The sequence below is a fragment of the Trichomycterus rosablanca genome, chromosome 18 (assembly GCF_030014385.1).
Source record: "Trichomycterus rosablanca isolate fTriRos1 chromosome 18, fTriRos1.hap1, whole genome shotgun sequence".
In the NCBI taxonomy this organism is placed as follows: Eukaryota; Metazoa; Chordata; class Actinopteri; order Siluriformes; family Trichomycteridae; genus Trichomycterus; species Trichomycterus rosablanca.
This window is the reverse complement of record NC_086005.1, coordinates 28,296,639-28,311,222: the sequence shown is the minus strand read 5'-3', so window position 1 is coordinate 28,311,222 and position 14,584 is coordinate 28,296,639. Positions and strand designations below refer to the sequence as shown.

Sequence of the window (14,584 nt, the reverse complement as noted above, 5' to 3'; positions counted from 1 at the left end):
GTTTGCTTGTTCTTCCTGCATCTGTGTGGGTTTCCTCCAGGTGCTCTGGTTTCCACCCACAGTCCAAAGACATGCAGTCAGGTTACCTGGAGATACCAAAATTGCCCTGTGATGGACTGGCGCTCCGTCTGGAGTGTTTCCTGCCTTTCGACCTATGTATCAGACCCACTGTGACACTGACCAGGATAAAATGGTGGTAAAACAGACGTTAATTGAATAAATGAAATAATAAATTCAGTCATCGTGGAAAAATGAAATAGCACAAAATGATTCTGTTGCTGTGAGGGGGATAAACAGACCGGGGAGTACTGACCTCCGTCCACTCCCCCCTAAACTACTACAGGCTAATTTTTAAAACTTAAACTAGTTTAGTTCTGAATTAAATTATTTTAAAAAGTCTGTGATAATATTAATCCTTACACTGAATTACAGACCCGACCAGGCCAAAATAATAAGACCTTTATTATAAGTCGTCTCTGTACCAGGACTGATATTTAGTATATTATTTATTATGTACTCATATCTCACATGTAGAGAGTGTTTCAGCTCTTCAAACATTCAAGAGCTCGTTAGCAATCAAATTAAAAGCTTCTTTCTTACAAATACACCAAAATCCAGAAACTACTGGCTGATCTTCATCACTTCTGTGTCTGAGCTGGGTGGGGGTCGGTCTCTCGGCATGGGGTTCATCTGCAGGTACAGAAACGTACATTAAAACGAGCCTGTAGTTCAATTTAACTCTTTCCTGTCATATTGTTGTAGAACAGCATGTCTGGTAAATTATACAGTAGAGTATGAAGGTAAACTTCCTTTTTATGAAGGTTTATGGAATTATCATTATTATTTATTCAAGGTTAAAAACACTTCTTTATTAACTGATTATCGATTAGTGAACGATTTTCTGTTCATAAATGCATTCGTTAGTTGTCTTGTTACAGAGTAGCTGTAGTTGGATGATTATTAATCCATATGTCAAATATTTAAACCTCTACCCTGTACACATGGTTATGGTACCACCACTTACATAGAGACCAAGTGTCCTCTTTTTTTAAAACCAAAACATGGTCACCGTATGTAAATGTAATCCCGGCGTCCCTCGGCTGCGTTCACCTTCAGCGTCGGTGCAGTTTGTGTCTGATTCATTGCATCGTACATTATAATCTAATGTAAACACTCACTTGGCTTTAAATGATTCTGTAAATTGCGAGTGATCAGCGTCCGGTGTGCTGGAGTACACAGAGGAGAGGTGTGATCGGGTAGAGAGAGTGAAATGACTCGAGACACTTCCTGTAATCACAAACGTGCAGAATAAAGTAAATAAAAACGTTATAAACGTTTATGATTCAGTCTAACATGAGTGTTTTACACACCTTTCATCTTCTGTTGCTGGTTCTGCACACACAGCTTGTACTGCCTCCTGACGTTCTCCTTCGCAGCACATTGGAACACAAAGATGAAGAAGCCTGTGGGAGGGAACAGGTTGTTTTTGTTAGAGGTACGTGGGGTAACACGTTTATTCTAGTTCTTACAAGATCACTCAGAGCAGCATGTCTTTTTATTTCTGCAACTACGTATCACAACATGCATCAGATCCCAAAAAGGGCATCAAACCCAAAGAGGGAGGAGATCAAACTCTCAAAAAGGAGTGCATTAGACCCCAAAAAGAAGATCAGATCCCAAAAAGAGGGCATCAGATTAAAAAAAGGAGAACATCACATCCCAAAAGGAAAACATCAGACCCCAAAAAGGAGAAACATCAGAGGCTAAAAAGGAGGAGATCAGACATCAAAAACAGGACATTAGATCCAAAAAAGGAGATCAGACCCTGAAAAAGGAGGATATCTGACCCCCAAAACAAGAACATCAGACCCCAAAACGAGGGCATCAGAACCCAAAAATGAGAACATCCGACCCCAAAAAGGAGGGCATCAGACCCCAAAAAGGAGAACTTCAGACCCCAAAAAGGAGGACATTAGACCCCAAAAAGGAGAACATCCGACCCCAAAAAGGAGGGCATCAGACCCCAAAAAGGAGAACTTCAGACCCCAAAAAGGAGAACATTAGACCCCAAAAAGGAGAACATCCGACCCCCCAAAAGGAAAACATCAGACCCCAAAAAGGAGAAACATCAGAGGCTAAAAAGGAGGAGATCAGACATCAAAAACAGGACATTAGATCCAAAAAAGGAGATCAGACCCTGAAAAAGGAGGATATCTGACCCCCAAAACAAGAACATCAGACCCCAAAAAGGAGAAACATCAGAGGCTAAAAAGGAGGAGATCAGACATCAAAAACAGGACATTAGATCCAAAAAAGGAGATCAGACCCTGAAAAAGGAGGATATCTGACCCCCAAAACAAGAACATCAGACCCCAAAACGAGGGCATCAGAACCCAAAAAGGAGAACTTCAGACCCCAAAAAGGAGGACATTAGACCCCAAAAAGGAGAACATCAGACCCCAAAAAGGAGAACATCAGACCAAAAAAAAAAACATCAGACCCCAAAAAGGAGAACATCAGACCCCAAAAAGGAGAACATCAGAGGTACGGTTACATTCCGGATGCAGGAGTCTCACCCTGCATGGAGTTACAGAAGAGAGACAGGTACTTAAACGGCAGCCTGACGGGACCCCAGGCGAAAAATTCCAAGCCCCAGGTGAGACCCAGGAGAACACAGAGAGACACCACGCTCCAGACGTCCCGCAGCCGACTCCGGTTCTGAACACAATTAGGGTTTCGCCTTCTGACGGTACAGAGCTCAACCATCACCACCACGAACATGCCAAAGTTCAGCAGGAAGGCCAGACAGAAATACGCCACCACACCCACGTAGAAGGCAATGGCATTTTTCAACCAGCAGCTGGAAAAAAATTTAAACATGTTAAAGAGTCATATAAAAAACCCACATTTTAATCTAATTATTATAATGAATTAATTATTAATGATAAATTATTAAAAGCTATTAAAGTTCATTTCCTGACGAGGACGTGGTTTTAATGACTTACTGCATGAATATTAATAAAGAAAAAACATCTGTGTTTAATTTGATGTAATACACTTAATAGATAGATAGATGGATGGATAGATAGATGGATGGACGGATGGACGGACGGACAGACGGACGGATGGACTGATTGACAGATAGACAGACAGAAGGATAGACAGACAGATACAGACAGAAGGATAGACAGACAGAGAGACAGACAGTCAAAAAAGTAGACAAACAGACAGAGATAGATAGATAGATAGATAGATAGATAGATAGATAGATAGATAGATAGATAGATAGATAGATAGACAGACAGACAGATAGACAGACAAACAGAGAGACTTATAAACAGACAGATGGATAGATAGACAGACAGACAGACAGACAGACAGACAGACAGACAGGCAGGCAGATATATTTCTTGCTCTCAGTAGTTGAACAAAAATAATAATAAGAAAAAATGAAACTAATAAACAACATGTAAGTTGGGTCTAACATACAGTGAACATAAAGTATAACACTATAGTAAAATAAGGAGTGTAGGCGCCCAGGTGGCGCAGCGGGATATTCCGCTGACGCACCAGCACCGAGTTTCTGAACCTCGCGGTTCGAGGCTCGGTGTTGCCACCGGTCGGCTGGGCACCATCTGGCGGGCATAATTGGCAGTGCCTGCAGGGTGGGGGACCGGACTATATGTGGGTGGGTGGGTCTTCATGCGCTGTGTAAGGACCCTGATTTGCAGAAGAGACGCCCGTGCAGAATGCACGGACGAGAAGAGGAGGGCTGTACACGTGTAAAGAAGGCGTGGGGCAGCGGCGTGCTCTCCTTGGATGCAGGTCTGGTGTGCCTGTTAACAGCGGAGGACAGATTGGAAGCGTTAAAAATTGGGAGAAAGATTGGGGAGAAAAATCGGAGAAAAATAATTTAAAAAAATAAAAAAATAAAAAAAAATAAGGAGTGTAAGTAACGGGGTGATAAATTTCACTGTGATTAATCAAAATCATTAAACCCACTTACGAGCAGCCTGCAGATCCAACATCAAGCAGTGGACCCACACATCCGTAGTTGTTCGTATCGACAGAAACAACGATGATGACCACAGACAGAGGAATTCCTTATAGAGAAAATGATCATCTCGTATTATTACAGCTGCTCATTATGAACCTTTAGAGCTTTTAACATTTACAATATGTTTACCCACCCCAGCCAGCCAGTCCTGCTTTAATCATAAAATGAGCACAGTGGGTGTTGAACACTTTGACGATGGTCAGGTACAGCTGAAAAGCCTGCACACAGCACCAGGTGAAGGAGGCCAGCAGGAAGTAGTGCAGGACCAGCGCCATGAAGATGCACACTTCTGTTCTGCTGGAGTACGAAGACAGCCAAGAGTCCAGAAGAAACCTCAGATTCAGAAAAAGCAGCGAGAAGCACAAGTGGATGGTGATTTTGGACAGATTCTCAGTGTGCAGTGACCTGCGGGAAGAGAAACCACTGATTTTTATAAGCAGTTTTATATTAAATGTCATCAACACAGGCAGTTCTTAAAAAAAAGTGTCGTTGTTCTATATAGCGCCTAACATTTGCCATGTGACTGTCTAAGTTTTCTGGGTATATTCTCCTGACACGCCCTCCATCCGATGTGTGTGAGATGCCCGGGGTGTTCATAAACCCAAAGGGCATCACTATGTACTCATAGTGACCTGAAGGGGTGATAAAGGTCCTCTTCCTCTCACCCCCCTGCCTAATTCTGACTAGGTTAAAGCCAATGCATGAGGCCTCGTGCATGGCCTTTGACGATGATTTTATAGCCCCTGGTGGTCAGTGCAGGAACTGCAACCCACATTGTTCCTCCAGGCTGCATCTAACCCAGTTAATCAACCAGCTATAACTGTTTAACTTATCAATACAACTGAAACAGGAATACATGGTGCATCAAGGCATCTATTTATTTAGAGAATTAATCCCCCCCCCCCCCCCCCCAGGTTATATTATTGGTAATATACACTCACGCAGAATCAACAAATGTACCGTGACTTACCTAAATGCCAGGTAGGTGACCAGAGTAATCGAGAGGAAAATGGCCGAGAAGCCACAGCTGATATAACTGATGTAGCTCATGATAGTATTATGCACACCGCCTACTCCTTCTCGGGAAATGTCCTGTTAAAAAATTGATTTTGCATCGATAATGTGCGTTATAACCAGCCAAACGTTTCACTATTGTTTAAAACCGACTTACAATTATGACCAGATACAATTAAGAGCAATTAAGAATTAATGGTCTTGTAAATTGTCCAACAATGGAAATTTTGTGGAGGTGGGGCTTGAGCCAGACACCTTCTGATTACTAGTCCAGTACCACTGTCCTACTTTAATAATTGGACTGGTACCGGTCCGCGGTCTGGGACCACTGCATTAACCTACTAAATAAAGGAACCTAATAACCTGGGTCAGTCTCAGTTTTCGTTTTTTATTCATCTCAAAGATCTGTCACAGGTCAAACCCAAAATCCGTCTATGTGTCTGACCATGTTATCACTTTTGGCTCTATTTTGGTCTCTTGTTTTTGTCTGACGTTATTTCCCATTTCCACTTTCAGACCCATTCTGGTGCCTGTCCGCCCTGGAACTGGTTTTAGGCTTTCAGCATCAGAAAATATACTGTTTAACTAAACAAAACGTTTTAACAAATTAAAATACGTCAGTTGGCTTCATTAACAAAGAAAGACAAACATCAGTAAAGTAAGAAACGATTTTCTCACCAGCAGCAGAGCGAAGTTGGACAGATGATTGCAGGTACACACCGTCTCGGTTTTATTTCGGCTCTGCACACTGCAGCCCTCGCTGCTCCAGCCCCCCCGATACTCTGGATAACAAAAACTCAAATCTAAAACATTGTTCTTAAAATCAGTATTTTTAATAATAAAAGATCTGTGAGCTGTTGCTGAGATTGAGCGCATGGGGTTATTAATGACCCTCACCGTTCAGACTAAAATTCCAAAACACACAGGACACTGAGGAGTTATTCTGTAAAGAGAGAAACAGTCACACATCACATGTTAATGGTTATTATTACAGTGTAATCATATAATACATGATTTTACAACCCTAGTTCTCTAAAGTTGAGACAGTAAATAAAAAGCAGAGACTTGATTTGTGATGTTTGAGTTGATGAGGAGGCGGGAGTGTGAGATGCAGAAACAGAAATCGATCGTCATGAAACGCCGTAGATCTGCTGAGAGTCTAAAATGATTTTTGGATGTTTTTATCCCTCTTGGGAAACTGCACAGACTCTGACGTGAAGCGTGGATGTCAGGGTCCTGTTGTAGGGCTGCTCATAGGGAATGATGGGTAAATATAAAGGCAGCCGATCAGGAATCAGCAGGATTCCATTGTGCTGCTGCTTCATGACAAGCTGGCTGGATAATTGCACAGCCGGTGGACCGTGATTGTATATTGACCCTATTTTTCATTTACTGTAACTTGATTTTACTTACCGTAACGTCTTGTTCGTTCTTCAGGGTGATGGTGATGTTCTCGCTCAGGTTGGAGATGGACTGGTTAGCCAGGCTGCAGCCCAGAACTCCACTGATCAGTTTGCTACCACTCGGATTCAGCGCTGCTGCACCCTACAAACGGTCAGAACGGCATCACGTCCATCTTATGGTCAATACAGCGTGTGTGAAAAAGAACCTTTTTTTAATGTAACACCCCCAGCATCAATGTGACACATGATAGTAAGTAAGTACAGGGTGGGCCATTTATATGGATACACCTAAATAAAATGGGAATGGTTGGTGATATTAACTTGTTTGTGGCACATTAGTATATGGGAGGGGGGAAACTTTTCAAGATGAGTGGTGACCATGGCGGCCATTTTGAAGTCGGCCATTTTGGATCCAACTTTAGTTTTTTCAATGGGAAGAGGGTCATGTGACACATCAAACTTATTGAGAATTTCACAAGAAAAACAATGGTGTGCTTGGTTTTAACGTAACTTTATTCTTTCATGAGTTATTTACTAGCTTCTCTTTGTTTACAGCCATTGACATGTCGCAGAGGTTAACACGTGAGGAGCGGATAGAAATTGTGTTGATGTCTGGTAAACGCAGTACCCGGGTCATTGCAGCAGATTTCAATGCAAGACACCCTACAAGACCACCCATCTCCCATGCTACAGTTAGCAAACTGCTTGCCAAGTTTCATGAAACTGGTTCAGTGTTGGATTTGCCAAAATGTGGACGCATGAAAACTGTCACTAATGAAGAAACATCAGTGGCTGTCCTAGCTTCATTCAGCAAGAGCCCACAGCGTAGCACTCGCCGCATGTCACTGGAGAGTGGCATCAGTCGAACATCCCTTCGGCGGATATTAGCTACTCACAAATGGCACCCCTGCAGCATCTCAACGAGGATGACCCAGATCGGCGCACTGAATTTGCAGAATGGGCAAAACAAAAATTGGAACAGGACCCTCAGTTTACACAGAACATTTTGTTCAGTGATGAGGCAAACTTTTATGTGAATGGTGAAGTTAACAAACAAAATCACCGCTATTGGTCTGACACTAACCCACATTGGATAGATCCCTCCAAGACTGTTGGAACACAAAAATTGATGGTATGGTGTGGTATATGGGGTACAAAGATAGTGGGGCCATTCTTCATCAATGGAAACCTCAAGGCCACTGGATATTTGAAATTGCTACATGATGATGTGTTTCTCTCTTTATGCACTGAAGCTGGCACGTTCCCTGAGTTTTTCCAGCAAGATGGTGCACCACCACATTATGGGTGTCAGGTCCGAGCATTCCTAGATGAACAGTTTCCTGGAAAGTGGATTGGTCGTCGTGGGCAAGTTGAATGGCCCCCAAGGTCTCCCGATCTGACCCCCTTAGACTTTTATCTTTGGGGTCATCTGAAGGCAATTGTCTATGCTGTGAAGATACGAGATGTGCAGCACCTGAAACTACGGATACTGGAAGCCTGTGCTAGCATTTCTTCTGCGGTGTTGCTATCAGTGTGTGAAGAGTGGGAGAAGAGGGTTGCATTGACAATCCAACACAATGGGCAGCACTTTGAACACATTTTATAAGAAACTTGTAAATAACTCATGAAAGAATAAAGTTACGTTAAAACCAAGCACACCATTGTTTTTCTTGTGAAATTCTCAATAAGTTTGATGTGTCACATGACCCTCTTCCCATTGAAAAAACTAAAGTTGGATCCAAAATGGCCGACTTCAAAATGGCCGCCATGGTCACCAGCCATCTTGAAAAGTTTTCCCCCTCCCATATACTAATGTGCCACAAACAGGAAGTTAATATCACCAACCATTCCCATTTTATTTAGGTGTATCCATATAAATGGCCCACCCTGTAGTTTGCTGGGCGCCCCCTAGTGGGCACGACATGCTGTAAAACACATCAGACGGATGTGAAGTACAAACCCGGAGGACAGCGGTCAACTGATAGAACGTAAGCACGACTCTAGAGGCCTGTTGCTTCTGCTCGGAGGTGAGATTCTGGGGGAGGGAGGCAGGAAGACTGATGGAACCCTGCACAGGTTCCTCCACATTCACGGGGCCGATCTAAAATACAGCAAAAACAGAAACTTCAGAGAGAACCTGCATGGTAGCTGCGATACAAATAAACATTTAATAACAATTCATAATTCTGGCCCAACGTTCAGACCAGCAGCGATTTTTCACCTCTTGTCGCCTGAACCACTCATCGTTTGTCGCCTTGTGTTCACACCAGAAATGTCATCACCATCTCTGGGTGAAAAAAAAGACAATGGCACGGCAGTACGGCGAATTTTTTTGGGTAGTATCTACTGAGAGTATAGAAAAAACAATCCCGCTAAAAATAAACATTCTGGACGGAATCTCGTCTGTAAATTTCATCCCTGTGTAGCCCATCACTGACTGTACAGTCAACCAGTGACCAGTTTAACGCTGCGACAGTGAGTTTCTCTTCTTTCTCTAGTAGGAACGAGTATCTAGGAACCAAAAACAGAGCTTAGCGTTTATGCTCTGATCGACGCTCAATTGCTGCTGTGATCGCCACATCACATCTAATTTGCATACATTTTGCTCAACTTTTTTGTGTCACAGACTCCGCCCACTTTGCGCCGCTAACGTCTGCTACGCCTTCTGTTGCCCAAAAGCGCAGCTCTGGTTTCTTTGTCGTGTCATGTAGCTGCCGGTCAGAACGCAGGGTTCAAAGATTCGGTACATCCTAAAAACTGCAGGTAAATTTTAAACAAAACAATGAAAATCATAATAAAAATGTTTTGTTTTCATTTACTTAAAATCAACTTTTTATTTTATATAAGTGACGTACAAATAAAAATGTCACTAAAACAGCGTTACCTCTAACTTCGACGGGTCAGTTATACGAAACGAGGTCTGCTCAAAATTAGAGGCGTTCACTTTCTTTACAGCCAGAGCCACGGCTTTGCTTAGAATGGAGACATTCGGCCCCGTAAAAGCAAGTTCCAAACCTACTTTTTCCACCAAGGTAAAGATCCTGATCAAACAAACAGAAAAAGCACCAGTTAGTGTCCATGCTGAGGGGAATCACGCAACTGTGTGCCATATTTGTGTTTACCTACAGCTTTTAAAAAGTTAAGTGGCTAATGTAAAGATATTTTGGACTTTTTAGGTTTTGCTACTAACGTTTAGCATTAAAGTGCTGATACAAAAAGGAATTTCTCCTCCCAAACCTGAACCCGTCTTACTTGTTAAAATTGTTGCTTGAGAATTCAAGACAGTCGAGGAAGTCACTGATGTTCTGAGTATCGAGAGACAAGTGTAACAAATTAAAATACGTCAGTTGGCTTCATTAACAAAGAAAGATAAACATCAGTAAAGAAAAAAAATGATTTTCTCACCAGCAGCAGAGCGAAGTTGGACAGATGATTACAGGTACACACCGTCTCGGTTTCATTTTGGCTCTGCACACTGCAGCCCTCGCTGCTCCAGCCCCCCAGACCCCCTGGATAACAACAACTCAAATCTAAAACATTGTTCTTAAAATCAGTATTTTTAATAATAAAAGATCTGTGAGCTGTTGCTGAGATCGACCGCAGGGGTTATTAATGACCCTCACCGTTCAGACTAAAATTCCAAAACACACAGGACACTGAGGAGTTATTCTGTAAAGAGAGAAACAGTCACACATCACATGTTTTAGGGTTTTATTACAGTGTAATCATATAATGCATGAGTATTGTCCCTAGTTGGGACAGTAATTAAAAAGCAGAGGTGTGATTTGTGATGTTTGAGTTGATGTTTGAGTTGGAGGCGGGAGTGTGAGATGCAGAAACAGAAATCGGTCATCATGAAACGCTGTAGATCTGCTGAGAGTCTAAAATGATTTTCGGATGTTTTTATCCCTCTTGGGAAACTGTGTGGATGTCAGGGTCCTGTTGTAGGGCTGCTCATGATGATTAATCAAGGGCAAGAGGAGGGAATGATGGGTACATAGTGTAGCGTCGCTCTAGGGGCCCGGCACAGGCTTTACCCAGAAAGCCTTGCGGCAGTGGTGTCTAAGCTCACCGTAGCCGTGTATCCCGTTGTTGGGAGTGGGGTGGCTGCGGTGAGGGTTGGGTAAGTAGCTAATATGTTTATCTGTTGTATGAATGTATGTGTGTATGAATGGGTGTCTGTCCCTAAACCACTGAATGAACTGCCAAAGGCAGCTCACTCGTGGCCCTGACGCTCTCCTTCCTGCTCGCCGGCGCCACAATATAAAGGAGAATTCCATTGTGCTGCTGCTTCATGACAAGCTGGCTAGATAATTGCACAGCCGGTGGACCGTATTTTCATTCATTGTAACTTGATTTTACTTACCGTAACGTCTTGTGTGTTCTTCAGGGTGATGGTGATGTTCTCGCTCAGGTTGGAGATGGACTGGTTAGCCAGGCTGCAGCCCAGAACTCCGCTGATCAGTTTGCTGCCACTCGGATTCAGCCCTTCATTCTACAACAGTCAGAACGGCATCACGTCCATCTTATGGTCAATACAGCGTGTGGAGAATGTGTTTTTAATGTAACACCCCCAGCATCAAGGTGACACATGATAGTAAGTAAGTAGTTTGCTGGGCGCCCCCTAGTGGGCACGACATGCTGTAAAACACATCAGATGGATGAGAAGTACAAACCTGGAGGACAGCGGTCCACTGATAGAACGTAAACACGACTCTAGAGGCCTGTTGCTTCTGCTCGGAGGTGAGATTCTGGGGGAGGGAGGCAGGAAGAATGATGGAACCCTGCACAGGTTCATCTACATTCACGGGGTCGATCTAAAATACAGCAAAAACAGAAACTCCAGCTGTGATATAAACAAACATTTAAGAACAATCGATTATAGTTTAGTCTTTATTCTTTATATTAAGATTCTTAGGCATACATACACGTGTGTGTGTGTTGTGTATATGTATATAAATTTTGCTTCTATTTTTACTTATTGTATGTGTAAGCACCGTCGGATTGCTACTCAATTTCGTTGTACATTGTGCAATGACAATAAAGGCATTTTATCTTATTTTATCATTCTAATCCTAATCCGTCTGAGCAGAATTCAAACATTCAGTACAACCTAAAAACTGCAGGTCAATTTTAGACAGTAAAACGTCTCAAAACAATGAAAATCAGTATAAACATTTTTATTTTTTGTTTTTATTTACTTAAAATCTACTTTTTTTATTTTATCTATATTTTATATAAGTGACGTACAAATAAAAATGTCACCAAAACAGCGTTACCTCTAATTTGGATGAGTTAGTTATAGCAAACGTGGTCTTCTTAAAATTAGAGGCGTTCACTTTTTTTACAGCCAGAGCCACGTCTGTTCTCAGAACGGTGACATTCTGCCCCGAAAAATTAAGTTTCAAACCTTCTTCTTCCACCAAGTTAAAGATCCTGATCAAACAAACAGAAAAAGCACCAGTTAGCGTCCATGCTGAGCGAGATCACGCGACTGTTCACATGACTGTATTTAAATATTAACATGTCCACACTATTTGTGTCAAATTTGTGTTTACCTACAGCTTTTAACAAGTCAAGTAGCTAATGTAAAGATATTTTGGACTTTTTAGGCTTTGCTACTAACGTTTAGCATTAAAGTGCTGATACAAATCGAACCTAAATCCGTCTTACTTGCTAGAATTGTTTGAGAATTCATTAAGAAGACAGTCGAGGTAGTCGCTGATGTTCTGAGTATTGAGAGACGAGTCGCTGATGTTCTGAGTATTGGGACACAAGTTACTGGTGGTCTTATTATTGGTAGACGAGTTGCTGGTGGTCTTATTATTGGTAGACGAGTTGCTGGTGGTCTTATTATTGGTAGACGAGTTGCTGGTGGTCTTATTATTGGTAGACGAGTTGCTGGTGGTCTTATTATTGGTAGACGAGTTGCTGGTGGTCGGAGCATTGGTAGACGAGTTGCTGGTGGTCTGATTATTGGTAGACGAGTTGCTGGTGGTCTGATTATTGGTAGACGATTTGCTGGTGGTCGGAGCATTGGTAGACGAGTTGCTGGTGGTCTGATTATTGGTAGACGAGTTGCTGGTGGTCGGAGCATTGGTAGACGAGTTGCTGGCGGTCGGAGCACTGGTAGACGAGTTGCTGGTGGTCGGAGCACTGGTAGACGAGTTGCTGGTGGTCGGAGCACTGGTAGACGAGTTGCTGGTGGTCGGATTATTGGGAGACGAGTTGCTGGTGGTCTCTTTGCAGGTAAAGTTTTTCAGGTTCACCACGGCGACAGAGATGTTAGTGTTATGGAGATCAAGCAGTAACAGCACATCTTTATCTTGATTATTTTTGAAGATCACGCCTGTAATTCAAAAAAATATATATATATTTCAATCGTTTAAATCACCGTATTTTTATGACAGAAAACCACTTGAAATGCATTCTCCCAATCTAGTCATATCCAGTTCCCTGTATTCTGTCCGCATTGGGCTGTACAGGTACGCACTGCTCTCTGTTATTCACCGTATCTGTGCTGCCCCCCTCCCACCCGGCAGACGTCAGCCAATCATGTCTGTGTGTAGATGTCAGTGCTGGTGGGCTAGCATGGTTATCGCCATGCCACATGAGCGCGCCCCCCCCCCCCCCCCCCCCCCCACACACACACACACTCCCGAAATACTATCTAACAAACATGATTATAAGTACAGAGGAGTCACATATAAAATATGATTCTTCATTACTGTGTGTGAATGAGCTTTACCTGCTTTGAGCTGATCAGTCTGATTAGAGTTATTAGCACAGATGTTTGATGCAGACATTTTTTCCCAAGTGGAATTTAACATTTTTTTCAGTGTGTTGTTGTCGGGGCAGAACTGAGACCTACAAAATAATAAACACAAACATAACACAGTCCAGTCTAATTTGCATATCATCTCTTAACCAGTGTACCACATTTACCTGCATCTCAGTTCAAATCTAATTAATTACTTATTTTTACTATTTTCTCCCTTTTTCTCTGAATTTAGTCATAGCCAGTTCCTCTCCCTCTGCTGGAGACCCCAATAGTGTACGAGGAGGGTATGTTCTCCAAACACACCCTCCCTCTGACGCCTGTGCGCTCCACCGACCCCTTCTTTTTCACCCGTACTTCGGTGGATCGGCGCGTGAGGTCGCTCTTGCGCATGGAGAGTCACACGCTGATCTCCACTTCTGTACAGGCGCCTTGGGCTACTAACCAAGGTCCTTACATGGCATGGAAGACCCCGCCCACTTTGTAGTCCGGTGTCCTACCCAGCAGACTAGAGGGCAGTTATGCCTGCTAAGGGGTGCCCAGCTGACTCAGGGAGTTCAGAATCCCATTGCTGGTGAGCTAGCAAAATATACCTAATTATTTATTTTAATGACTTTATGAAGCCTAAAGTTTTAAACTGCTTAAATATCAGGATTTAATCAAATATAAAATAAATAAATAAATAAAACTAGTTTAAAACTTCACTTACTGTGAGACACAATTGAACTCGACTTGTTCCAACTGTCCAGGGTTCTGTGTGAATAAAACATTTTGAGGCTATAAGTTATTATTCATTCATTCATTTTATCCACTGATGTATCCTGGTCAAGGTCACGGTGGGTCTGATTTACTGGGTAAAAGGCAGAAAACCCCTTCACACACCTCCACATTAACACACACACACACTTAGAGGTCATGCATGTTTTTGGACCTGTGGGAGGAAACCGGAGCACGCGGAGGAAAACCCTGAGGACACGGAGAGAACATGCAAATTCCACACAGAGAGGGAAATGGAACCCAGGCTATTTTTGGTGTGAGGTGAAAGAGCTGCTGCACCACTGAGCCGAACTGAATGTCAAATTAATTTGCATGAAAAAAACAACAGATTATTGAGACGCTCAGGCTGGAAATAAACACAGAGAGGAACAGTGAAAGACTTCAGTGTTGGGTGACTAAAAGTGTCATTAAAATAGCAGATTCATAAAATATAGAATTTAATTAGAGGCGAAGAATAAAGCATGGAGACCACTGATTATGTTTTATTAACTTAGTGTGATAAATGGGTTTTTATTTGTTTACAATTATTTATATAATAAAATGCTAAAATGCTAA

At 42.5% G+C, this 14,584-nt stretch overlaps 1 protein-coding gene across 1 annotated transcript; it reads right to left on the bottom strand.

Annotated features, from left to right (window-relative positions):
- Nucleotides 1–1,362: 1,362 nt before the first annotated feature.
- LOC134332242 (adhesion G-protein coupled receptor G2-like) lies at nt 1,363–13,415 on the bottom strand. Its single transcript, XM_063013804.1, has 11 exons — nt 13,411–13,415; nt 11,754–11,910; nt 11,151–11,291; nt 10,841–10,969; nt 10,098–10,143; nt 9,880–9,983; nt 5,028–5,149; nt 4,191–4,462; nt 4,007–4,103; nt 2,577–2,860; nt 1,363–1,463 (listed from the first exon to the last, which is right to left on the bottom strand). Exons 1-11 carry the CDS (start codon nt 13,413–13,415, stop codon nt 1,363–1,365), a joined length of 1,458 nt encoding a protein of 485 aa, XP_062869874.1.
- Nucleotides 13,416–14,584: the final 1,169 nt, after the last annotated feature.